Source organism: Sinocyclocheilus rhinocerous, unplaced genomic scaffold, assembly GCF_001515625.1.
Source record: "Sinocyclocheilus rhinocerous isolate Xijiao unplaced genomic scaffold, SAMN03320098_v1.1 scaffold4214, whole genome shotgun sequence".
Lineage (NCBI taxonomy): Eukaryota > Metazoa > Chordata > Actinopteri > Cypriniformes > Cyprinidae > Sinocyclocheilus > Sinocyclocheilus rhinocerous.
In genome coordinates this window covers 35,640-62,221 of record NW_015636077.1, presented here as the reverse complement: position 1 = coordinate 62,221, position 26,582 = coordinate 35,640, and the positions used below count along the sequence as shown (strand labels likewise).

General features: G+C 36.4%; 2 protein-coding genes across 2 annotated transcripts in view; one reads left to right on the top strand and one right to left on the bottom strand.

Annotated features, from left to right (window-relative positions):
• Positions 1 to 1,904: 1,904 nt before the first annotated feature.
• LOC107747663 (gamma-secretase subunit PEN-2-like) lies at positions 1,905 to 4,760 on the bottom strand. The gene is made up of 4 exons (XM_016562259.1): positions 4,590 to 4,760; positions 4,124 to 4,195; positions 3,930 to 4,034; positions 1,905 to 2,588 (listed from the first exon to the last, which is right to left on the bottom strand). The coding sequence occupies exons 2-4, from the start codon at positions 4,182 to 4,184 to the stop codon at positions 2,449 to 2,451; spliced, it is 306 nt and encodes a 101-aa protein (XP_016417745.1). The 5' UTR covers positions 4,185 to 4,195; positions 4,590 to 4,760; the 3' UTR covers positions 1,905 to 2,448.
• Positions 4,761 to 13,162: 8,402 nt separating this feature from the next.
• LOC107747652 (histone-lysine N-methyltransferase 2B-like) overlaps positions 13,163 to 26,582 on the top strand; it is a gene marked incomplete at its 5' end in the record, with an annotated part of 32,442 nt that continues 19,022 nt past the window's right edge. The window contains 13 exons of the mRNA XM_016562250.1: positions 13,163 to 16,109; positions 17,607 to 17,800; positions 19,085 to 19,189; positions 19,456 to 19,612; positions 19,759 to 19,969; positions 20,924 to 20,988; positions 21,081 to 21,335; positions 22,610 to 22,716; positions 22,811 to 22,921; positions 24,004 to 24,117; positions 24,260 to 24,406; positions 25,089 to 25,181; positions 25,435 to 25,552. Coding sequence (XP_016417736.1) covers positions 13,163 to 16,109; positions 17,607 to 17,800; positions 19,085 to 19,189; positions 19,456 to 19,612; positions 19,759 to 19,969; positions 20,924 to 20,988; positions 21,081 to 21,335; positions 22,610 to 22,716; positions 22,811 to 22,921; positions 24,004 to 24,117; positions 24,260 to 24,406; positions 25,089 to 25,181; positions 25,435 to 25,552 — 4,624 coding nt within the window. The remainder of the gene's footprint in view (positions 16,110 to 17,606; positions 17,801 to 19,084; positions 19,190 to 19,455; positions 19,613 to 19,758; positions 19,970 to 20,923; positions 20,989 to 21,080; positions 21,336 to 22,609; positions 22,717 to 22,810; positions 22,922 to 24,003; positions 24,118 to 24,259; positions 24,407 to 25,088; positions 25,182 to 25,434; positions 25,553 to 26,582) is intronic.

The window sequence follows — 26,582 nt, the reverse complement described above, 5'->3', positions numbered from 1 at the left end:
GGAAAAAAAATTAACTTAAATGATTTTAGCAAATGGCTGCAATATAACAAAGAGTGAAATAAGTAAGGGGGTCTGAATACTTTCCGTACCCACTGTATATATACTTTTTCCACATTACAATATACATATACACACACCCACACACACACATATATATATATATATATATATATACATACTGTATATATAATATAAATATATATAAATAACAAAACCACTTTTTTTTTGTGTGAGGTTTTGACTCAAAATCTTATGGTTCCTGACATAGGGGCCTAAAGCCCTTGTGAAAATTGCTTCATCTTTGGTTTATTGTCTGCTTGTATTAAAATGAAACATGCAATAATAGTGTATTTAATATTACGTTTATTCATTAACTCGATCAAGCTCATGCGTGTTTCAGAGCCTGAAATTGTAGTATTTTGCAATATTGAACAGGCACACCCGCTGCCAGTCATTGGTATTTTCTATCTTAGTGTTAATGAGAAATGTGGTTGGCAGGCATTAAGAAATGCATGATGCCATATTTCTATTGGTCTGTTTGTCAAGTAGCATGTTTAATGTCATTGCATAATGCAAAATCTAGACCGTAAACACATCTAAATAAAAAGTCCTGAACTAATGATGGAAACCGCCTGATAGAGTATGAGAGATGTCTTCCAGTAAGAAGGTGACAAATCTACACATTTTGACATGTCTGTTCGAAAGTTTTAAATCAGTGAAATGTCCTGTCAAAGGAATGATGGGATTCATAATGACATTTTTATCGCACACGAAGCACATTGTCCTACTGCTGACCTCCAACAGCAGAATAACTTCTAAAGAATCAGCTGTCTAGCGACCACACGTGGCTTACGACTCAAAAAATACAGGTCCTGGCCCTTGGATTTAAAACATGACCAATGGATTGGCAGAACTGCAAGTCATTGGGGCTGAGGATAACATGTCCTTCTGCTGTTGCCATCCGCTGGTAAGCAGAACTTTCTGTCTGTGAGCCGGCTATAGGCGACTAAAAACAGCACCCATGAAGATCCACGTTGGGCTTAGTGTGTGCTCAAAAGTTGGATCGAATTTCATAATAGCCGCCTGTAAGGGGTTACACGTGGGACGGAGGCTTCGTGCGTCGATATTATAGAGTCTGGTATGCAGCGGGTTTAAAATGATTGCAGGCTGTTGGTTAGTAAGCAAGAGAACAAGGGAACTCGTCAATCAAGGATTTTTCTAGAACCCTGTTGGCTTTTAGATGCTTTTGTTTTCCATTCACAACAAGCTCTAAAAATGGCGTGGGTGGATGACAAATACGCAACACTCTTAGGTAAAAAATATACTAAGCACTTTTAGCTTAGCTTAGCATAGATCATTGAATCTGATTAGACCGTTAGCATCTCGCTCAAAAATGACCAAAGAGTTTCAGCAGGCGCAATGATATTACGCAGCGCCTGAAAATATTCCCAGCTAGGTAACTTCCAATGAGCCTATTTTCACAAATAGTGGAGTGTTCCTTTAATCCACCCCATACCTAAACTTAACAACTACCTTACTGACTATTAATAAGCAGCAAATTAGGAGTTTATTGAGGGAAAACTCTTAACAGTGAATGTGTTCCCCATTCTGAAGTGTTACCACATTAATTTTTTTTATGATTTTTTTACTTTTTATTTTATATTATATAAAATACTTATATTAAAATAGTTCATTTTAACATATTTTGTTTGTTAATGCCAAAAATCTCCATTGGACTAAATAAATACAAATATTTTTTTAAGAGATAAAACTTTCCCTCTTCTTCTTAACTTGAAATAGCCTTGAAAATACCTTTTTTTGTATTTAATATATGAATATTTTATTCAAATAGTTCATTCCCATATGTTTCTGTATTTCACAGTTCATGATGAAGACAATGGCAATGCAGAGTATTTTCAGATTTTATTTGAAATTGTGCAAAACACAATTCTATATTTATGGACAAAATATGTGGTTTTTACTGTCCATCAAAATGATTCAAATATAGCAGAAAAAAAATGAATGGCCTTTTTCTTTGAGAACAATAATATTACATGTCATATCAACTGCCAAAATACAGTTCAAAGACTTTATTTTGGATGGACCTGACTGGTCCGGAGATTATTTCTGTCATACATTCTTTTCAATGCATTGACAGAGGTCAGAGTTACTAATATGAATGTGTGATCTCAAATATAATAGGAAGTAGTAGTAGTGCTGGAAATGAACTCTTGCGCTTCAGCATGGTGCATCCGTGTCCATATTATCTCACTCAATCAACAAACGATTTCATCAGTTCACAAAATACCACAACTCCCAGACAGATCCAGTTTATCTTCTATGCGACGATAGTGGTAAAATTAGCCAAGGAGCATCTTGTCGATGGGAGGAGAAAAACAGAGAGAGAGAGAGAAATAAAACAGAGGTATTGTGAAGCAGCAGATCTGATCAGGCTGTGCCGAGGGGAATGGTGAAGGAGAGGTAATCTCCCACCTCACCCCACCGTGCTCTGAAATGCTGGAATATGGTGATCCATGTCGTCAGCACGGCCACCCACAGTATGAGCCCCATAGCTGACTTCTTTATGTCTGTGGAGGCCAGAAGAAACAGTATACATTACATCCTAGACGTCATGCACTGAAACTCGTAAAGTCTACTGTATCATATTAGACATGCAAATTTATAAGTTATGAGCATGATAACATCTTGAAAGCTGAAAAACCTATTGTAAACAGTCTACTAGATGCCTACAGTTGTCTGATTGATAGTGTATACTTCTTTAGCGAGTAAAAGGCCTTTTAGTATAATTCTAAAAATGTTCACTGTCGGGTTGTGTTAAGGTTACATGATTATCCATGCATTATTTCTTAGTAAAATCAATAAAAACTTCCAGATTTGATCATAAAAATAAACATTTAAATATCATCTTACTAAGACATATTATTGGAAGACATAGAATGATATTTATATTCATTTAATGTACGTAGTCTGCAATACTGTTATAAAGAACGCATTCACAAGCTATGAGAATTTCATCTTACTTTTTGGCCATATAAATATCAGCAACTGCTCCAAACTGCATTTTTCTTTTTTACTCAGTTTTAGCCTGTGAATAAAATCGAGGTGTTTTTTTCCTAGTCAAGTGTGAGCTCCATATTCTCACTTGATTATACTATATGATCCACAAAAACCCGATGTATCAAATCATCATGCTTTTTTTTTTTTTATTTAGTCTAAAAGATTCAATAACTTTGCATTTATTTAAAAATATATATTTTTTGACTATTATTTCATATGACTGGCTTTACAGGGTTAACTAACTAGAAAGCACAAATACAATATATAATAATAATAATAAAAAACAAATTAATCTGTGTAATACGTCGCAAAACATCCATAGATGCCAACTATTAATCTTAGTTTGCATATTAGGAAATATAATGTATAGCAGAATAATGGTACTTATTGTTTTGGCTTTAAAAAATACTGTTTAAATGATGATTTTCTTTTTCATAATTATTTTTTCATGACTTCATAAACCTTACAACTTAAATATAGCATTGTTTTTAATACAGCTGACTGATAAACACATGGAATTCCTTAAAGTGTTTCTTGCCCATAAAAGTATCATGAGCCACACTTTAGTTTACACAAAAGCCGCTCAAGAATTCCAGCGAGGGAACAGCATCTATCGGCCTGTTTGGAGCTGCTATGTAAATATCCTCCGAACATTTGTGCATATTAAATGGCAATGAAGACTTTATTATCTGAATACTGGTGTACACTGACTCTGAATTAAGTCTGTGTAGGCAGATTCTTTTAACATTTTAAACCAGATTGTGGGAAGAGTTGCAAGGAAGAATATCACCCACAGAAATGTGGTAGAGCACACATTGTGAGTCCTTACATGTATTCCATCACATACTCACATGATTTAATCTGTGGCTGTTCTGTGTATGCAGGTTTTAAAAAGGCCTCTTTGAAAAACCACAGCACATTTACCAGCCAGAGAAAGGGGAGGAACGCAAAGCCGCCTGAGGAACAAATCAGCACAATGAAAACAACAATACATGTACAGAAAACACATCGCATGGTGTCATGATATGTCATTGTCACAACATACCTAAATAGTATCTCCTGCAGAGGCTAAGCTTCTCTTCATTGGGCATCCGTTCGAGGTTCATTGTGGAGTTTCCTATAAAGAAAACCCTTGATAAATCCATCCACAGGTATCCAACTGAACTGATCAATATGCTGCAACATTGCTGCCATCTGCCTACACAAAACAGTACTGCCATAATACATGATTGCTAACGTTACATAGGAAATTGGGTTTACTGTAATCATGCATTAAAACCGCCATCATAGCTTTGTCACATAATCAAATCATCTAGTCAGAAATAAAATGATACCACTGCTTCAAAAACAGTGTAAATGATTGAAGCAATAAGATGAAAATCCTTCTAATCAACCCCTCAGTCAAAACAACATTACTGGACTGCGAGCGAACAATAACTGGTCGCATACGGCAGACCGTCTGCTCTAAAACCTTACACGGATTGTTTGTTGTAGTAAAGGAAGGTGGATACCTTGTAAGCCGAGCTCAGACGAGAAAACGGAGGGTTTACCACAACAAAGGCGAGGGAGAAACAACTTTTATGGTTCCGCTTCCTGATGAAAACTAAGGTGTGACGTCACTGCACGGCGGTGCATGATGGGTAATGGAGTTTTCAGGGACAGGCGTTAAGAACGTGAGACCGGTGTTCCTCATGGGTCCCTTTTAACCCTTTGGTCTTATAGCGTAATGGGTGAATGTCACAAAAAACACAGTTTTACTCCAAATTCTAAATAAACAAATAAAAGCTTAAAAGCTATTATTTACATTACAGTTCACCACAAATTATCTTTTTGTATTGCCTTTATTTTCACAGTATTTATTTTGGCAGTTTTGCTGTACAGTTCAATCATTTTTAAATCAGCATAAATTAAAGTCAACAGTCGACACAAATACTGCTATGATATAAATAATAATAATACAATTATTTTTAATAATATGACTAATTCCATATTTAAATAGTATTTAAAAGTTAAATGGTATATTATTTATTTTTTGCCTTAAAATAATGCCAGGGTGCATGAACAAAATGCTTAATGATCAAGAAAATGCTCAAAACCATGAATAATAATTATTTTGCTAAATGTTAAAAGATTACATGTACATTAAGGGGAAAAAAAGATTCTGATACAATACGGAGATGCATGAAGGCTCACATTGGAGCCTTCATGCATCTGTTTTTCAACATTTTGTCTGTTGAAAGGGTTTAAATCACTGTAATGTCAAAACAAATGAATAAATCAATTATAATGACATTGTTATGCAACACTAAAATAATGCTTTACTGCTGACCTCTAGAACCATAAATATTTTTTCCACTTTTATTTTTTATTTAAATAATTAGTATTTAATAAATGATGCGATGATGGCGGCAGCGGGATGCGGATCAGCAACCGCGGCTGCCATTGTGGGCGCAGGCGGCGTGGGCGCGGCGCGGGGTCGCTTCCCCGGTCGGCCTTGGTTGTCGCGGAGCCGTTTGCGTTCGGAGAAGCGATGGCAGCTCGGCCGCTCAGGGACAGATCTTGACGAGATCTCCTCCAACGGAGGCCCGAGGCCCACCTGCCTGGTGCTCGCGCTGAACGAGGACCAGTCTCACTTGCGCCTTCTCGGGCTTGAGGAGAGCTACAAGAGCCTGGGAGAGGCTGGATACAGCTCAAGTGGGAGCGAAGAAGTGAGTGCATGGGCCGATCTGTCGTTTTTCACAGCAGTATTCAAATGCACCAGTGTGCGCTTGTTTTACGTGACCGTGTTTCATAGGAAGGAGTAAGAATACAAGTAGCGCGAGCGCAGTGTCTGCCGTGTAGCGTTACATTAAAACACGGAGGGGGAGGGGGGGCAATTACTGTAGCATTGTAGCTTATAGCAGAATGAGGGTCAGAGATCATGCAGTTTGATTTTTTTGTTTAATTCCTACAGTTATAAGTTGCATATAAACGCTACTGTATGCGTTATCTGATTCTTTTTGGACGTACATTTAATTTTTATTTCTATGCATACACCAGTTGCAACACCCCGTTTGCTGGACTTGATTCTTGTGACAGATTGCTGATAAGAGCATTCAGTGCTTGATCACCTGCAGTGAAGAACAATTATATTAGTTTGATGCTTAGAGTGAATAGGCTTGAGACAATAAATATGTATATAAACAGTGACTTTATCGATGCAAAGCTGACACTAACTTTTACTGTGTTACTTAGGTTTTATTTTAACATGTCAGCCTAAATCCAGTGGATTTATTTCTTATTTAATATGCATTTCTTTTTTTCCATTGTGATGCATATTAGCCTGTCCCTAATCAGTGTTTCTAAAGTCCCTTGTGTGTTAGCAACACATGGTGTAAATGCGTATTTTTATTGCAAACCATATGTAGAAATAAAATCTAACATGTTTTATTCTGTCTGTCTCAACATATTTATATTTTAGTTGGTGTAATATTTTACTGGTTATTTATCAGTCTCGTTAGCTTCATAACCATCATAAACTGCTTTGAGGTACTATAAATGTTCATGATGACATCATCATCATCCTGTTCAGATGTGAACTTTATCACATACATTTTGTTAGCTTTGTCGGTAGGCAACTATTTTAATTTAAATGGTCAGCCCTGTTACTATGGTTTTGTGCAGTAAACGACTGATAATCGAAAACTGGATAATTGTAGCAAGCAATATTAGCTTTTTTTTGTAGCATCATGACCTTGAGCACAAAGCTAATAAAGAACGACAACGTTGTCAGACCTGTTACATTTGTGAAGGCTTAGCTATATTGTATCAACATATAGGCCTATTAAATGTTGGGATTTTAATGTGAGCTTTTTCAAAATGTTAAAGGGATCATGAACCGAGAAATCAAAATTCCCTCGATCTTTTGGCATATAAGAGGTCATTGTACTATAAAAACATCCCATTAAGATTCACTACTCAAAACTTTATTGTTAATCTAAAAACAGCTTATATTGAAGCCAATCTAACAAAATGACCGCTTGTGGAATGTGCCGCTCTATGATGTAATAGTGTGGCCTAAACCCCACAAAAATCACTGCCTGTTTAGCTCCGCCCACCGATTCACGCATGTAAGTGAATAACGAGAGAGACAAGCGCAGGTCTACGCAGAAACCAAACGATAAAGATGGCTCCGAAGACAACAAGACGTTGTTCAGTGCCAAGTTGTGGAAAAACACAGTCTTTGCATTGCCTTCCTTCTGATCCCAACATTAGGAAAGAGTGGTTAAACTTTATTTTTAATGAAGTTGCAGATCGCGTCAGTGAGAACTCGGTCCTTTGTTCAATTCATTTTACTGCAGATTCGTTTATAAACAAGGCACAATTCGACGCAGGATTTTCAGAAAGATTGAAACTAAAAGACGATGCTGTACCGAATATATTTGATCCGACAATAATGTTGCACCATGCAAGTGGGAGTAACTGTTTTTATGACATGGTCAATATTGCTTTGTCTGTTAACCAGATCATTTGATATGTACGGAGTATTCTTGCGTTTTTCACCTAAATCGCAGCAGCGTTCATCGATGAAGGATGTAGGCTGTCAAACATACACAACTGTTAGCCAATCATAGCAGTGGGCGTTTACTTCCGAGTCTACAATCCGCCACGCCTATTCAAACAGAGCGTTCTGATGAGGGGGGTCAAAACAGGACAGAAAACAGCCTATTACTTCTAAATGATGATGCTTTTTGATGTAAAAATCTTGATAACATTATAAGTGGACCTCTGAGAACAGTACTAAATAAAACACAAAGGCAGTTCACGGCCCCTTTAAAAGTTAGTGTGAACTAGTCATGGTTGTAAAAAATGTGGTAACTGTTTTAGTTTATTGATTAAATTAGACTATATTTGATATATGGTTATTGTCTGTGCTGGTCAGTGTTATGTACAGCATTGCCTGGAAATACTAGCGAATTTGAGATTTCCACACCAGCTAAAGTCATGGAAATGTGTGGTTTTATAGTTTTGCTTGGCTTTTTAATATTTCATTAGCTTCATGAGTGTTCTGTTTAAAACAATTATTAAAATGCTCTATTCAGAAATCTCGAACAACCAAAAACGTCATGTGAATTCATTGCTCAAAAGGCGTGGGAACCCTATATGTCTTTGCTTTCATGCAGTTGCACTTGTTTCTTCAGTGCGTCATGTATCATTGGCATGGAAATGTGCTATGGTTACTTTGTGATCTGTTCTCTGAGCAGAAACATGCAACTGAAAATGAAAAAAAAGTAATTGTTAAGGTCAAAGTTTTGTGGGCTTGAAGACATGCTCTGATGCTTGCCTCATATAAAAATAGATACGGGGCCATCGTCTGTGTATTAGCGTCTGTGAAGTTTAACTTTACAGTTTCAGTTAACAAGTTCTGTAAACTAATTGTACAGAGTTCACGCTCTACCAAAATGCTGTCTGTTTTAATATTGTGTATAGGACATTATATTGACCAGTGTTTTACAATTTAAACTTAAAATATATATTTTTTTTTAAAAATATTTCAAACATTGTTAAAATATCAGATAATGTATTAGTGAACTGCACTTTACCTGTGGGCTTTTTCATAATACTAAATAATTATTCAGTTATTTTCAAGTTCACTAGGTGGGTTAACAGCAGAGTTGTTCCAGTTGCGTTGTTTCACACAACCAAATAGTTGTTGTTACAGTTCAGTTCTTTCTTTGTCTTTGAGCATGAACAGTGTTCTGTGAAGTGTGTCTTGTACAATTCGGTGTTTAATTTACTTCCAAAGTCCTTGTCAACACAGAAATGGCATTACTTTGTTGTAGTGTTCTGTTATATTCAGTATGTTGTTAACAGTTTGAATCTCAAACAAGACGTTCACATACCCTTCCTTTGCACGTTTATGCAGAAAAGTGTCACAAAACTTTTATGAATAATAACAACCCCTTTATAAATGTGCAGTGTTTTCTTGAAACATGCGTTACCTTGTTTTTAAAGGTTCAGCAACATTTTTGAAAAATATGCAAAAATATTCATTTTGAATGTCTTGTTTGTTTTTTTTTTGCCTTTTTTTGTGTAGTTTTTTTTTTTTAACTGACATTTTCCTTCTTATGTACACAGTTTAGGCCTATGTACAGTTCAAAAGTGTGGAGTCTGTACAATTGTTTTAATGTTTTTGCTTTTGCTCACCAAAGCTGCGCTTCTGTTTATTGATGCAATTTTAATCTTATGTATTGCAGCATTCTGAATGTGACGAAGGACTTTTATAAATAAAATGAATTATAAAATATATTTAAAATAAATTACTATTGTAATTTATTTGAAAATATATTTTATTCCTGTGATGGCAAAGCTAAATTTTCAGTATCATTACTTAGGGCTGGGAAAATAAATCGATGCATCGCGAATCGAGAAATGATTCAGCATCGATTCTGAGATTTTCCGAATGCATCGCGATTCTTTCTTGAGTCGATTCTGAGCTTAGTTTTGAACAGCAGATGGCACTGCATGCTTTAGAAACAGCCGTACTCTGCTTGTTTCCAAATCCTTACACACACTTGAACCTAAAATAATCATTCATAAAATTCAAAAAGGTTGAAGCGAATTACAAGGGTGTTCACAGTGGGCTGTGTTTACATTAATCTCGCGTCATAAAAGCATTTTGAGCTGAGGTGAAATTAACATTACATGACTCAGCCGAACGCACAAGCGCTCTTAAGCGCTCTTCTTCATGAGCATTTGAGTGTGCGGATAAAAACTAGATTAGAGCGCCATCTGCTGTTAAAGTCTAAGCTCAGAATCGCGATGCATTCTGAAAATCGATTTATCGCCCCAGCCCTATCATTACTCCAAAGATAACTTTGATAGAAAGGTATGTAATGGATTACAATCAACCAAAAATTAAGACAGCTTGTTAGTATGACAGTATTTACACAACTACCAATGCTTAGTTGGGCAACCCTTAGCCTTAATGACAGCCTGTAGTCTCCTGGGCATGCTGTCATCCAGCTTCATGCAAACCTCAACTTCAATTTTTTTTCCCCAGACTCGGTCTGAATAATTTTTGGTCCCAAATTTGTATCAGTTTTACTGGTAGTCCACTGTATGAAGGAATTTTGGGTATAATTTGTCACAGTTTACTTTATTTTGCTATTAGGGCTGGGAAAATAAATCGATGCATCGCGAATCGAGAAATGATTCAGCATCGATTCTGAGATTTTCCGAATGCATCGCGATTCTTTCTTGAGTCGATTCTGAGCTTAGTTTTGAACAGCAGATGGCACTGCATGCTTTAGAAACAGCCGTACTCTGCTTGTTTCCAAATCCTTACACACACTTAAACCTAAAATAATCATTCATAAAATTCAAAAAGGTTGAAGCGAATTACAAGGGTGTTCACAGTGGGCTGTGTTTACATTAATCTCGCGTCATAAAAGCATTTTGAGCTGAGGTGAAATTAACATTACATGACTCAGCCGAACGCACAAGCGCTCTTAAGCGCTCTTCTTCATGAGCATTTGAGTGTGCGGATAAAAACTAGATTAGAGCGCCATCTGCTGTTAAAGTCTAAGCTCAGAATCGCGATGCATTCTGAAAATCGATTTATCGCCCCAGCCCTATCATTACTCCAAACTTCAGTGTCATGATCCTTCAGAAATCATTCTAATATGCTGATTTGCTGCTTGAGGATAATTTCTTATTATTATTATCAGTGTTGAAAACAGTTGTGGTGCTTAATTTGTTAATATTAATGAATGTTTTTTAAAGGATTTTTAAAGAAATGAAAGTTTATAAGAACAGTGTTTATTTAAAATGGATATGTCTTCACTGTCACTTTTGGTCAATTTAGTGTGTCCTTGCTGAATATAAATATTAAAAGTATAAAAAAAAAACAAATCTTATCGACTAGGGATGCACCGATACCACTTTTTCCAGTACTCGCCCGATACCGATACTTTTATTTTTGGTACTTGCCGATACCGATGCCGATACCGGTATTTTTATTGCATTTGTACATTTTTTAAATATTGGGTACAGAAACCAAAAGGGTATGTATAATGTTAGTTGGTTAACTTCATTTATCAAATAGATACAGTCAAACCAAAATTTATTCAGATACCTTCAACATTTCTCACATTATCACAGTTTATTCGTTATAGTTTAGAAAATGGTAATAAAACATGACAAGAACTCAGAGTTAAACTGTGTCAGAACAAATTCATCTTGATAATGCTAGATAATTCTGATAGAAAGGTATGTAATAGATTACAATCAACCAAAATAATTCAGACAGCTGTTAGTATGACAGTATTTACACAACTATGAATACTTTGTCGGGCAACCCTTAGCCTTAATGACAGCATATAGTCTCCTGGGCATGCTGTCATCTAAGTTCATGCAAACCTCAACTTCAGTTTTTTTCCCAGAGTCGGTCTGAATAATTTTTGGACCCAAATTTGTATCAATTTTACTGGTAGTCCACTGTATGAAGAATTTTTGGGTATGATTTGTCACAGTTTACTTTATTTTGCTATCCTTACTTACATAAATGAACTATAGTGTCCTGCACCCACTAGTAAAAAAATATCAAAAATTATATCTGGTCTCTGAATCATTTTTGGTTTGACTGTATATCCTTCTGTTATTTTCACACTTAATTATGCCCATTAAAATGTATTTTACAAGTTTTTGTTACTTTCACTGTTAATTTTTTGCTCTATGGCACATCATCTGTAATTTAATACCATTAGAGGGAACCACTCGTTATAAATCTCCTAACTGTGATATTTTCAGAAATAGAAGTCACGTTTTTTTTTCATCTGAAACGTGCTGCGATTTATATTCCAAAGCCACTCATATAATGCAGAAACACTCAAGCAAGCAAAACACGCGCAACGCGTGCACGTATTTGTACTGGTGCAGAATAGTACAGCCTAGCGCATTTCACACAAAATCGGTTAGATTCACTTTCGCCTGAAAGTCGTGTATGCCTAAGGTTAAAAATACATGTAATTTATAGTGAATGCCCCTATAAATGGTCTTATTTTTACGATTTAGTTTTAATCCAAATGATGCGTGTGCTAAGTGAGTGAACATCAAAGATCACACAACCTCTCTCTCTCTCTCTCTCTACCGTTAAGTAACTTGTGCATTGTTTTACTTACTTGTTTTTGACATATCCGACCAAACTACAAACTTTCCAGTGATGTCTGTGAGAAAGGTATATTCACTCGACAAGCTCGCGCATCTGCGCCGCCGCGCGCTCAATCCACTCAGCACGCTTTGCTTATCAGCTCGCGCACATCAGCTATACAGACGTTAATACTGAAAGTTCAACATTATATTCATTGCATACATATACTTCGTAGTAGACATCCTTAATCTCTAATAACTCCATTCTGCTTTCTGTTGTTCTGTTGTCGGTGTTTCATTGCCTGAATATGGCACTTATCACATGCTGTGTGGTATCGGCGTTTGGTATCGGGGCATTTTAACGAGTACTAGTACAGGAGCTCAGTATCGGGCCCGATGCATCCCTATTATCGACCTCAAACTTTTGAACTGTGGTGTATGTATATGTAATGTGTACTGTTACAGTATATAGTGATGTGAACTGTTATACTTTATCAAACGTGGAGGATTGCTAAGACAACAAACAAAATTAAATGTATACTTACTTGAAACATGTTACACGTTAAATTCAAATGTATTAAAGCTTGCTTCTGTTTTTCACTTTCAGGGAGCTGAATTCAAAGGCTTTGAAGTTCAAGATGAAAATAGCAGTGCCCCGGTTCGTGCTGGACGAAAATCATGTAAACGTAAGTGTGACTTCAGATGCAAATTATCCTAAAAATCTCCAAAAGTCTATTGTTTCATTGTGTTTGCATAGCTTTTTATCTTAAAATCATCCCATACAATTAAAAAAATAAAACCCACCAGTCATTTTAGTAATTTTTCATCTTGTACAGCAGAGCGTCACTTCAAGGACTCCAGAATAAACAGTGTTGGTGTAGCTAATTTAAATAATACTTACTATTTCAGTCTCTGCTTGATAGTCACTGTAGCCTGTGATTTAAAGGAGACATATTATGCCCCTTGTGCTCATGTGAAATTAAAGACAAATGTAGCAGCCAGTGAATGCAGTGCTGGTGAGGCAAAGGAGGAGGTTTGCACTAGAAGGCGAGGAAGATCTGCTGACAAAAAATCAGAATCCACTCCACAAACAAATCCTGAAAAAGAGGGCAATGAGCAAAAACTGAAGCTGAGGAAATCAACTCGAAGGTCTCAAAATCCACTGCCCAGTGAAAGTATAGAGCCAAAACCTGATGAAAAGTCAGCAATAGAAGCATCAGAGGTAAATAAGCTTGTGATTATGAGGCAGCGCAGAAGGTCCTCAAATGTTCCACAGGAATCTCGTGACCAGAGTTTAGTAGAGTCGCTGTTGGAGGTCTCCACAATTGATGAATCCAGGCCACTTTCAAAGAAGAAAAAAGATAAAAAGAAAAAGAAGAAGAAAAATCGCAAAGAATCTGAAAGGAAACAAGAGCCTCATTCACCATCAGCAAAAGATCTTGGCCCTTCAGCTGATGATCCTCAAAAGCTCGCTTTCGACAATGATTTTGTCGGAATTCCAGGTCTAAAACTAACCAGGATACGAAACCCAAAAGCCCGGTCTCGCAAGAAACGCTGCAAGTTTGTGTGGACTCTCACTCTGGTGAAAAGCAAAAGCAAAGATACCCAAATCCAAGATAATCTAAGTAATACTCAAGAAAGCAAAAGCAAAGATTCCCAAGTCCAAGATGATCTCGGCAAAACACAAGAAATCAAAAGCCAAGATTCTCAAATCCAAGAGAGTCCAAGCAAAGTAGACAAAAGCCCCAGTACAGAGGCAGAACTTCCTCCTAAATGTGATGAGGAAGTAGATGTTTCTACAGAAGCAAAATCCACATCCACTCCTTCCAACATTTTGGAAACTGGCTCTTCGCAGGAGTCACAAAACGTAAAGAACACTGTCGGTGCTGTAATTCCCGAAAGCACAGAGAACCCCGTGGCCATTGAGAAGGTTGAGGAGACCCCAGAAAAGGAAAGCGAGGGGGTTCTTGAAAGGTCAGAAATTGCAACAGAAGCACATCCAGAAGAGGCCACTCAGACGGACCCTGAAGATCTGATCAGTAAGGATACCGTTCCACCACTTCAAATCAAAGTTGTCTCCTCACCAGGTAAAAAAAACAGTCTAAAGCAGTCCTTTTTAATTCAGCAAGTCACAACCTCACCTGAAAGAAAAGAACCCTCAAAAGTTGAAGACCCTCAGCATTCAGAGAAGAGTGAGAATGTGTTGGAAATTACTGCTGCCACTCCCATCCCAAAAGTAAGGAAAAGGCAACATCAAAACACTGCTCGGAAGAAGCGTGCAAAACATAAACACTGGACAATTTACAGGCGAAAATGTAAATTGAATGCATCTCAAGAAAACCCCGCTTCTGAAACTGCAACTGAAACCGAATCTCAGGTGGAGGAATCACCAGTATCACCAACAGCAGTCCCAGCACCTGTAGAATCCAAACCAAATAGGCATTCAAGTGAAGTTATGCATAAAATGGGTAAAAGGTCAGTTCCACCAACTACAGAACCATTACCTGAAGCCGCCAAACCTCAGGTCATCGAACAAACTGTTGAACCACCTCCAACCAACCCATTTCTTGGGACAGAACCCCAGCCAGAAATAAAACTTGAGGCACCATCAATTGAAACTGAAGAGGTTCTAGTATTAGAGCCTTCCGTAAAAGATCACCCACAGGTGCCTCGTCCTTCACGCAGACGAATGAAACGGGTCAAACGAAGACGAAAATCTTTGATTGGCCGGCGGATTAAAAACTCAAAATTGCAAAAGAAGGAGTTGTTTGAGGTTAGTGAAGATTTCCCACCGATAACAAGTAGTAGAAAGTCTACTTCTGAAGTAGAAGAGCCTAAACTCTTTGGTATATTCTCAACAAAGTACAAGAGGAAACGAATATCGAGTCTTCAGTCATTAGAGGGTAGGCGGAAAAAGGCCAAGCTCTTATCAAAGCAACTGGATAACACCAACAAAGATCAGCTTTCCGATCGGACAGAAAGGGATTCTGTGATTGTGAAAACTGACCAAGATCAGGACATCCAACAAAGCAAAACGAAGTTCATGAAAACCATTAGACATTTCATAATGCCAGTCGTGAGCGCCAGATCCTCTCGTGTTATCAAAACGCCAAAGAGGTTCATGGATGATCTTGGTATGTCAGACCTTCCTCGCAAGAACTCCCAAAAGAAGCTTGGCCTACAACCAAAATCAAAGAAGCGTGATTCTAGTGAAAAAGGTGAACCTGAATCCTTTCAGTCTAAGGATGAAGATAACGGTCTGGGTGAAGCTGATCTTGATTTGTCTTCCACTTGGGAATCAAAACCTAAATCACCCGATGACGCTGAGATCTTCAGTGAGGAGAAGCAGACTGGGAAAAGACGATCGCTACTCAGAGATCCCGGTTTCAAATGGGGAGTGCTGGAGCCTTCCAGTGACGACGTGTATGCCTTCAATGAAGATCTTGACAAGGAGTTGGATACCTTGCTATCTGCCAAAGATTTTACAGTGGACCCGTTTCTTGATCCCATCCAAAAGAAGAAAAAGTCCACCAAATTCAAAGCGCAATCATCAAAATTGAGGTTATACAAAAAGCTTAAACTCAAACAGAGTCTGGCAAGGCGTAAAAAGGCCCCAAAGGACAAAATGCTTCAAGTTGTATCATCCCCTGCTAAGACACAGAAGGAGGAGTTGGAAGATGGGGCCAGTCTAATAAAGTCTCTCAAAGACATGAAGAAGGAAAAAGCAAAACTCAAGATTGAGGATCTCAACACCCCTGGGGTTGTTCGCAAAGTCTCCATCTGTGTCCGAGCTCTGAGTGCCAAGTTGCTGGCGCAACACCAGGTGAAAGACATCCAAGAGGATGACCTGCCAGATGAGTTCTCCATTCATACAGACATCTCACTTCCAAACAAATGCAAAGGTAGGTTAAGATTTGATTTTTCTAAACCTTTAATAACAGATTAACGCTAACTGACTTGAAGTAAACATGAAATCAGAATTGACTTTCATAATGCATGTTCTTAAAAAGACTTAAATAGTCTTCTAAATTGTCTTTCTTAAATTGCCCAGTGAGTTAACACAGTTAGTGCTGTCAAATGATTAATCGCGATTAATCGCATCCAAAATAAAAGTTTTTGTTTACATAATATATGCATGTGTACTGTGTATATTTATTATGTATATATAAATACACAAACATTAGGGGTGTGAACCTACACTGGTTTCACGGTTCGGTTCGATTACGATTATCATGTCATAGATTCGGTTCAATTCGATATCATGATGCATCACAATTTTAAAATCAACGAATTTTACTTTGCATGTATACAATTTTGTCAATAAATACAAGCAGTGAGATATATGAACTGTACCTGACGTGGTTTCTCAAGTTAGTGGTATTACCCCCTGCATATTTTATTGTGCGTGACATGATTTACACACAGCGTGTGTCTTCTCCAGGTCGTGCTTACCAGGTTGTTCATAAAAGCCGAAATGTGCCCAGATGTTTTAGGCTTTTTCAGGCTTTAAAGTAGTTGGAGCATTTTTAATTACTCGCACTCGCACCTCACCACCCTCCACCATTAGGCGCGTTCGACTTGAAGCGGCACTGCGTGAGTGTATGACATCAACCGCGAGAGCGATTCGACAAATGACGTCAGAAAAGCATCAGTACGTTATAATCGGTTATGGTGTATTACTGAACCGATACCGAATCGTCCTCGTCTGCATCGCGATTAATTTCGACACCCCTAACAAACATACATGTATGTATTTTTAAAATAATGTGTGTATATACAGTATCTCACAGAAGAGAGTACACCCCTCACATTTTTGTAAATATTTTATTATATCTTTTCATGTGACAACACTGAAGAAATTACACTTTGCTACAATGTAAAGTAGTGAGTGTACAGCTTGTAGAGTTTTTATAAACATCAACAAGCTGAAAAATAAAACCAAAGTTTTTTTTTTAGATAATGTAATCTAGTTAAAATTGATTTCATAAAATTGGTATCGAAAAAAGTATCGTTCAGGAACCGGTATCGAAGTCAAGGTATCGATATCGACAATTTTTGAACGATACCCAGCCCTACATATGAAATTTTTATTATATATAAACAAAACATAATTTTCTTAAATATATACATGCATTTTTGTGTATTTATATATACATAATAAATATACACAGTACATGCGTATCTATTATGTAAACAAAAACTTATTTTGGATGCAATTAATCGTGATTAATCGTTGAACAACACTACAGTTAATCTAACGTTGATTAACGGTAATGTTTTCTTCAACTGTATTTCGTTGCAAATGCCATTTCCTTTTGATTTTAAGGTTTACTAAGTACTACTTAACCTGTTGTCAGTCTGTTGGTCTCAACACTCAATTATATTTTTTTCTTTCTCAGACTTTGATGAGATGCATCACGCAGATTCAGAAGGGCCGGTTTCTGAGGGCACTCCGAAACATGACGTTGAGGAGAAAACTGCCATTCAGCACCCTCGCCTTACAGGAGCCAACAAGCACATGTTCAACCTCCTCAAGAAAGCCAAGGTTCAGCTCATCAAAATAGACCAGCAGAAACAGCTGAAATCATCTGGGGTAAGTCTATGAAACTGAATGTGTACCTTACAAAAGAACAGTTTTTCCAGTTACAATTGGTCCATGGGCTAAAGTGGACACAGGTGTGCTATGTAACATTAGCCTACTTTGTGAAAGAAATGAATACTATTATTGAGCAAGGATGCATTAAATTGATCAAAAGTGACACAGAAGACATTTAGGAAGTTACAAAAAATTATATTTCAAATAAATGCTGTTCATCAAAGAATCGTGAATAAAATGTATCAGGCTTTCCACAAAAATACTGCGATCGCCGTAAAGCAAGAAGAAGAAGAAGAAGACGCGCCTCGCGCCGGCTGTTGAGAACGTGCTCAGGACAGTTCAGACATTGCGGTGAAAATCAGAGGTAAAAAACTATATAAATACTGTTCAGTTTCTTGCACAGACCAATCGTTTTGTGTCTTTACACATCAATGTATCGTCACGAGACACAGGGTTTAATTTGGTTTTGATTGTGTATGTTTTATGACTCTCAAAGCCGTGATTCCCATTCACTTCCATTATAAGACTGACAGAATGCAACGGTTTGAGTTAAAAATCTCCGTTTGTGTTCTACTGAAGAAACAAAGTCACCTACATCTTGGATGCCCTGGGGGTAAGCAGATAAACATCCAATTTTCATTTTTGGGTGAACTATCCCTTTAAGCAGCACATCTGTTTTCAACATTGATTATAAGAAACCAAATGAGCTTTTCAGAATGATTTTTAAAGGATCATCTGACACTGAAGACTAGAGTAATGATGCTGAAAATGTAGCTTTGCCATTACAGGAATAAATTACATTTGTAATTAGATTAAAATAGAAAACAATTAAGGGTAACACTTTACAATAAGGTTCATGAGTTAACATTAGTTAACTACTTTAATTAACATGAATTAAGAATGAACAATACTTCTACAGCATTTATTAATCTTAGTTTGTTAATTTCAACATTTACTAATGCATTATTAAAATCAAAAGTTGTGCTTGTTAACGTTAATTAATGCACTGTGAATTAACATGAACTAACAAGGAATGACTGTATTTTCATTAACTAACATGAACAAAAATTTATAAATACTGTAATAAATGTGTTGTTCATTGTTTGTTCATGTTAGTTAATACATTAACTAACATTAACTAGTGTAACCTTACCCAATTAAGTTATAATAATATTTTACAGTGTACATTTTTTTTTTTTTTTAAATCATACTCTTAGTCAAATAAATGCAGCCTTGGTGAGCTCTTAATATTATTTTCATCTGTTCTCACATTTTCGGTAGCTCTTGCCAATGGGTAGAATCACTGCAACAAAGAGACCGAGACGAAAACCGAAAGAGCGGCTTGAAAATGCCTGTCCCAACAAGACTGAAGCTTCTCCAGAGCAGGTAGTATGTTTTTTTTTTTTTTGTAATATAAAACAAGAACACAGAATTGAACAGTAATTTTAAATGATCCCAATGGGATCAAATAAGAATCCTACTGAATAAACCAATTTTTTTATTTCAGCAATGCTGTACACGTTCTTTTAAGATTTGACTAGGTCATTAGGTGACTAGGTGACTTGATGTTAGTCAAAGCAGTATGATAACAGCAGAGAATTTGTTCAGTGCTGTTGTTTTTATACTTCACTTTATAAATCTCTCTCCATAAGGAACCTGCCAGAGGAGGGCCTCGCATTAAGCATGTATGCAGAGCTGCAGCTGTGGTTTTGGGTCAGCCTCGTGCCATGGTCCCCGACGACATCCCCCGACTCAGTGCACTACCCCTGCATGAGAGATCAGATATATCCCCTTCACCTGCAGAAAAAGGTACCAGCACTTACACTGCAAAGATGACCAATAAACCCAAGAAAGGATCTGATAATAGACCTAGATCTAATGTGTTGATATTGTCTAATACCTTTTGTTAATTATGTATCAAGCCTGTGTTTTGACATATTCTGTCACTTTTACAGGAGTTGAGTCTCACTCTGACCCAGAAAGCCCTGTATTACAAGAACACAGGACACCCAAGTTTCGCCGTGGTAGGGCTCACTTGTTTGGGAACCGGTCCCGACGGTGTGGGGAGTGTAAAGGTTGTCTGCATGAGGAGGACTGTGGCAGGTGCATAAACTGCTTGGACAAACCCAAGTTTGGCGGCCCCAACACAAAACGGCAGTGCTGCATGTAAGTTTGCTAATTGTTTTTGTATTCTTGTATTTTACTGCTATGACTGCTTGAGACTCACTTCATAGTTTATGCAGTTACTGGGCGAAGCCACCTTTTTACACTTCACATTTTACATTAAAGCGGGAATCTTTACACTTTGTAAAAACTCATTATTATAGTAATATGTATACAATATTACAGTTTATAAGGAAAAAAGAGTTACTTTTCTTAACAGACAGTGTTATTTATAAACTATCATGGTGTTTATTAATATTTTGAAATGGCCTATTTATTTGTTTTATTTTATTTTTCATTTTAGTTTAAGTTTTAGTAATTTTGTTGTGCTTTTGTAATTTTTATTACTATTTTGTTTTTGGTAACACTTTATTTCGATTGTCCACTTTAGACATTCTATTAACAGTAAGTAACTTTGCAACTGCATGTCAGCTAGCAGTTAGTAGAGTATTAGTAGACTGTCTGCTTAATATCTTCTAACACTTTCTTTGTCAACTTATTCTACTAACCCTAAACCTACCCTAACAGTCTACTCTGAGAGTTAGTAGACATGTAGTTGCAAATTAATGAGAATTAGTTGACATGTAGTTGACATGTAGTTACAAAGTTACTTATAGTTAATAGAGTGTATAAAGTGGACTATCGAAATAAAGTGTAACCTTGTTTTTTAATATTTCTATTTAGTTTTAACTTATTTGTATTTCACTTATAGTCATTTTAGTACTTAAACATATTTATTTCCAAGTTATTCAGTTCTCAAGGCAACATTTCTGTCATTTCTGTCAATAAAATGAATGTTTGTTTATTTTTTTTATATCTGTCCCTGAAAAGTTTAATTCAGTGTTGTGCAGTGGTTTTCTTGCTTTTGTCAGTTTCAAGGCCCTCATATTTTTCAAACTAAGATCGGTGCAGTCCTGTCCAAATTAAATAGCTTTTTTTTTCTGTCTTTTTTAAAAGATACAAGAGATGTGATCAGGTTGAGGAAAGGAAGGCCTTGAGACTAAGTGGCAAGCTCCAAAAAGGTAAGAACATGTTTTAGAGTGAATGCAAGCATTCAAAATGAACTGCACTGTTTATGCTCTGTGTGTCAGCTAAAACGTGTCTCCATTTTCAGGGCATGTGAAGAAGCGGCGCTCATCGATAAGTGCGGGGCACTCAAGTAATGAGGAATGTGAGGGCAGTGATGGGATCGGGCGAATGTTTCCAGCCTCTCTAGGTGACAGTCCGTCTGTGCGGAAACAGCCACGCCGACACGTAAAACCACGTTCCTACTGCGACCTGCTGGATTACGACTCTGACTTTGACTGGATAGGACGATCAAATTCCACCTCCCCAGGCCGCAGAAGAACTCCTGGCCTTCGCAACTCAGGTTAGACCGTATTATGGAAGCTTATTTTCACCAGAGAATAAAACAACTGCAATTCTGACTTTTCTCGCAATTTGATATTTTCTTGCAAGTTTATATCTCACAATTCAGACTTTTTTCACACAATTCTGAGAAAAAAAAGTCTGAATTATGAGATATAAACTCGTAAACATGTGAGAAAAAGTCAAAATTGAGAGAGAAAAATTGAATTTTTATTACCTTTTTTGTTTTATTCCTTCGCGGAAGGTATAAATGAACTTTTTTTTAATCACGCAATTATAATCTTTTTCTCAGAATTACGAGTTTATATCTCGTAATTCTGACTTTTTTCTCGTAATTTTGAGCTTATATTTCACAATTCTCTTTTTTTTTCTGAATAGTGAGAAATAAGTTAGTTATGAGTCATGAACTTGCAATTGCTGGAAACAAATGTCAGAATTGTGAGATAATAATAATAAAAAATATTTTTTACAATTAATTTTTTTTATTACTTGACAGAAGCAAGCTTGTTACAGTTCTGACTTTTCATCTTGCAATTCTAAGCTTTTATTGTTTATATCTCACAGTTATGAGTTTATATTTTGCAATTTCTCAGGACTGCAAGATAAAAAAAGTCAGAATTATGAGATTAAAAAGGCAAAATTGCCTTTTTTGTGTTTTGTGATGGAAACAAGCGGCCATACCGCAGTGATTGGAAACCTATAACTTTTTTTATATATTTTTTCTCAGAACTGCGTGATATAAACTCACAATTGCGAGTTATAAAGTCAGAATTGTGAGATATAAACGCGCAGTTCTGAGAAAAAAGTCAGTTATATCTCGCAATTCTGACTTTATAACTCGCAATTGAGAGTTTATATCACGCAGTTCTGAGAAAAAAAGTCAGAATTGTGAATTTATATCTCGCAATTCTGACTTTATATCTCGCAATTCTGAATTTATAACGTGCAATTCTGACTTTATAACTCACAATTGTGAGTTTATATCACGCAATTCTGAGAAAAAAAAGTCAGAATTGTGAGTTTATATCTCGCAATTCTGAATTTATAACTTGCAATTCTGACTTTACAACTCGCAATTCTGACTTTATATCTCGCAATTCTGACTTTATATCTCGCAATTCTGTGAAAAAAAGTCCGAATTGTGAGATAAAAAGTCGCAATAACCTTTTTTACAGTTTTTATTCAGTGGCAGAAACGGGCTTCCATAGGAACCAGAATCTTGTTTGTTTCAGGAGTAATTTACATGCATTTCTGTTTGTATTAAATGCACCACAGATTTTGTGTCATTCGACGACTTCATTGGCGATGCTTTTGACGAGGGAGTGCGGCATCGCAGACCAAGCTTCCACAAGGTTCCACCCATTAAACGGAAAGTTGAGAAGGTATTCAGATTGTTGACGCTCTCATAACTGTCCTCATTCAGCCAAAATGTCATCGAAACAACGAAAGCAACTTCCATTTTTCCTTTGTTTGCAGAGCCCTCAGGAACAGACACCGCCCAGCGTCCTTGCAGCCCTTGCCAATGGTTTTGCAGAGAGAGAACAGGAGCCCGCAGAGCCCACACACAAGATCTGTGTTGATTTTAAGGTAAATGGCTATATTCCTTTACAAAACTGAACATGAAAGTCAAGTGGTTCTCTAAAGATGTTTTCATGTTGTGGGATCGGCTGATATTTCATTTGTAATCTACACAGATGTTCAGCACTGCAGTGGTTTGCCACATGATGGCAGCACCTGATTCTGTTATGGAAGGATCAGGGTTACCCAGCAGAATAGTCTTGATATATTAAGATATTTGTAATGTTTTTGAAAGAAGTATTTTATGCTTGCCAAGGCTGCATTTGTTTGGTCAATAATACAGTAAAATATTGTGTAATGTATTTTAAAATCACTGTTTTCTATTTTAATATATTTTAAAATGTATTCCTGTGATGCAAAGCTGAGTTTACTCGAGTCTTCAGTGTCACATGATCCTTCAGAAATCATTCTGATACTCTGATTTGCTGCTCAAGAAATATTTCTTATTGTAATCAATGCTGAAAATTGTTGTGCTGCTTAATATTTTCTGAAAATCGTGGTAACTTTTTTCAGTATTCTTCGATGAACAGAAAAGCACAGCATTTATTTGAAATCAAAATCTTTTGTATCATTATAAATGTTTTTACTGTCACTTTTGATCAATTTAATGCATCCTTGCTGAATTAAAGTACTAATTTCTATTTAAAAAAAAGGCAGACTTAATCATGATTTGTAGGAAGCCTGATCTCTGTACACAGGAGTTAACATGCACAAACTTGCTTGCATTTGATTAGTGATCTACATATAATGCATATTAATCTTGAATATGCAATGTATTTATATAAAAAAAAATAAAAAAAATCATAACACAGGTTTACATTCCAGGATTAAATTTGATTTTGAATCCCATTTGTTCTGTGTGCTCAGACTTTTGGACCCATTGCGTATTTCTCTTAAAATAAAATGTTTGCAGACCAAGAAGCTCATTGGTGTCGATGTTTAGTTGTGTTGTGCATTCAATCTCACATAGCTTTTTTTTTTATCGTCGTCATGTTCTATTTTAATTCAAAGAGAGTTATCTCTGGTCCTCTATCTTCAGGTGAAAGCATGCAGCTAAAATGTTCATTATTCCTCTCTGTCTCTCTCCACAGGAGGACTGTAGTGTGCAGAGCGTGTGGGCGACAGGAGGTCTGAGCATCCTTACTTCTGTACCCCTCGTGCCCCAGTATGTCTGCCTGCTGTGTGCCAGTAAAGGCCAACATGAGGTATGTCCTGACTGCTCGACATTACAGCAATGTCTTAAAAATGTTATAGGCAAAAAAATTTTTAGGTTGTCAGAATACGTTATAATATTATGGGAACCTGGACATATTTATTTTCGTCATCATGTCAACCAATGTTTTGCAGATGCTGTATTGTCAGGTCTGCTGTGAGCCTTTCCATCGCTTCTGCTTGGACCCTTCAGAGCGCCCACTGGAGGAGAACAAGGAGAACTGGTGCTGTCGGCGCTGCAAGTTCTGCCGAGTTTGTGGATGCAAGAATAAAGAATCCAAGGTAGTTTTCGACGCTTTGAAACGTGAACCCTAATCTGAATGGATTCACCTAAGAATAAGAAGCTGAGATTGTCTTAACCAAAGTTCTTCAGGACTGTAGAGCAAAATTATGAACATTTTGTGACGTAAACTACCATTCAAATGTTTGTGCTTGGTAAAAAAATGTATTTTAATGTTTTTGAAAATCTGTTATGCTCACCAAGGCGGCATTCAGAAATAGAGTAAAATCCGTAATATTGTCAACCTCTATTACTGTTTTAAATAATTTTCTTTTTGAAAATATTTTTCAATGTCATTTATTACTGTGATGCCAAAGCTGAATTTACAGAAGCAGTTGAAATCAGTTGTGCTGCTTCATGTTTTTGTGGAAACTGTGGCACTTTTTGGTTTGACAAATAGAAAGTCCAAAAGAACAGCATTTATTTGAAATAGAAATCGTTTGTAATATTATAGATGTCTTTACTGTCACTTTTCGTCAGTTTAATGCTGAATAGAAGTATTAATTTCTTTTGGGAAAAAATCTTAATGACTTTAAAAAATGACAAATATTTCCCTTAAACCTACAGAGGTGACGAAAAAATGTATACAGTACCGTTCAAGAGTTTACAGGAAACAGATGTTCTATTACAGCTTTGGCACTGGTTGATTTTTTATTTTTTTTTGTGTGCTTGATCTCTGTGCAGCCTCTGCTGGAGTGTGAAAGGTGTCAGAATTGTTATCATCCTGCCTGTCTGGGTCCCAACTACCCCAAACCCAACAAACGTAAGAAGCCTTGGGTAAGTTGACCGCAGTGGAACTTTCCTCAGCGTGCAAGACCTACAAAGAACTTTCAGTATGCTTTGCTGTCTCAGCTCCCATGATATTGCATTTCATTAAAAAATGTCAAAGCAAAAAATAGTGCAGCATAAGAGGAACATCTGCTAGGATCAGGCAAAATGGCAAAAACAGGACAGTAAAGTGGCAAAATGGAAAATCCTCGTTTGTATTGTAACTTCAGTTAATCCACAAATGAAAATTCATTTTTTTCAGGTTTGTATGACATGCATCCGGTGCAAGAGTTGTGGTGTGACCCCAGGAAAGAGCTGGGACACCGAGTGGAATCATGACAAGGGTCTGTGTCCTGACTGCACTAGGTTGTTTGATCAAGGTGAGACTTGTAGGATCTTACTATCTGACAGTCAGATTTTTATATAGCCCTATAATAAATTATGCAGGTGTTCAGCATTTTTTTTTTTTTTTTGGAGTTAGCATAATACAATGACTTTAGTTGCCATTTGCCTATGCTCTGCAGCTGTTTTATCAGCTGACTCTCACTGGGGTAAAGGTTCCTGTTAAGGAATGGTTCATGTGTCATTAATATTTTCCTGTTGTTCATGTGCTAGTACAAAATGTTATAATTTGACTGGGTTTTATATTGAGAATGTATATTTTTATGCTCTCTCTCTCTCTCTATACATATACACTACCGGTCAAAAGTTTGGGATCAGAATGATTTTTAATGTTTTTTTTAAAGGAGTTTCTTATGCTCATCAAAGCTGCATTTATTTGATCAAAAATACAGGAAAAAATGTAATATTGTGAAATATTATTATAATGTAAAATAACGTTTTTCTATTTTAATATACATTCAAATCTAATATATTCCTGTGATGCAAAGCTGAATTTTCAGCATCATTACTCCAGTCTTCAATGTCACATGATCCTTCAGAAATCATTCTAATATGCTGATTTATTATCAGTGCTGGAAAATGTTCTGCTGCTTAATATTTTTTTGGAACCTGTGATACTTTTTTTCAGGATTCTTTGATGAATAAAAAGTTAAAAAGAAGAGCGTTTATTAAAAATAGAAATATTTTCTAACAATATGCACTACAGTTCAAAAGTTTGGGGTCAGTAAATTGGTATTCTTTCTTTTTTTGAAAGAAATTAAAACTTTTATTCAGCAAGGATGTGTTAAATTGATAAGAAGTGATAGCAAAGATTTATATTGTTATATATATATATATATATGTGTGTGTGTGTGTGTGTGTGTGAGTGTATACATATATAATTATATCATAATTAATTTTTATTACAGATAAAGCAAATAACATTTTCCAGAATGTAGATTATTAGTTTAGGTTGAAATAGCAAATGAAATGCTTTAAAGATAATCTTAGTTGCCATGATCTCATAAA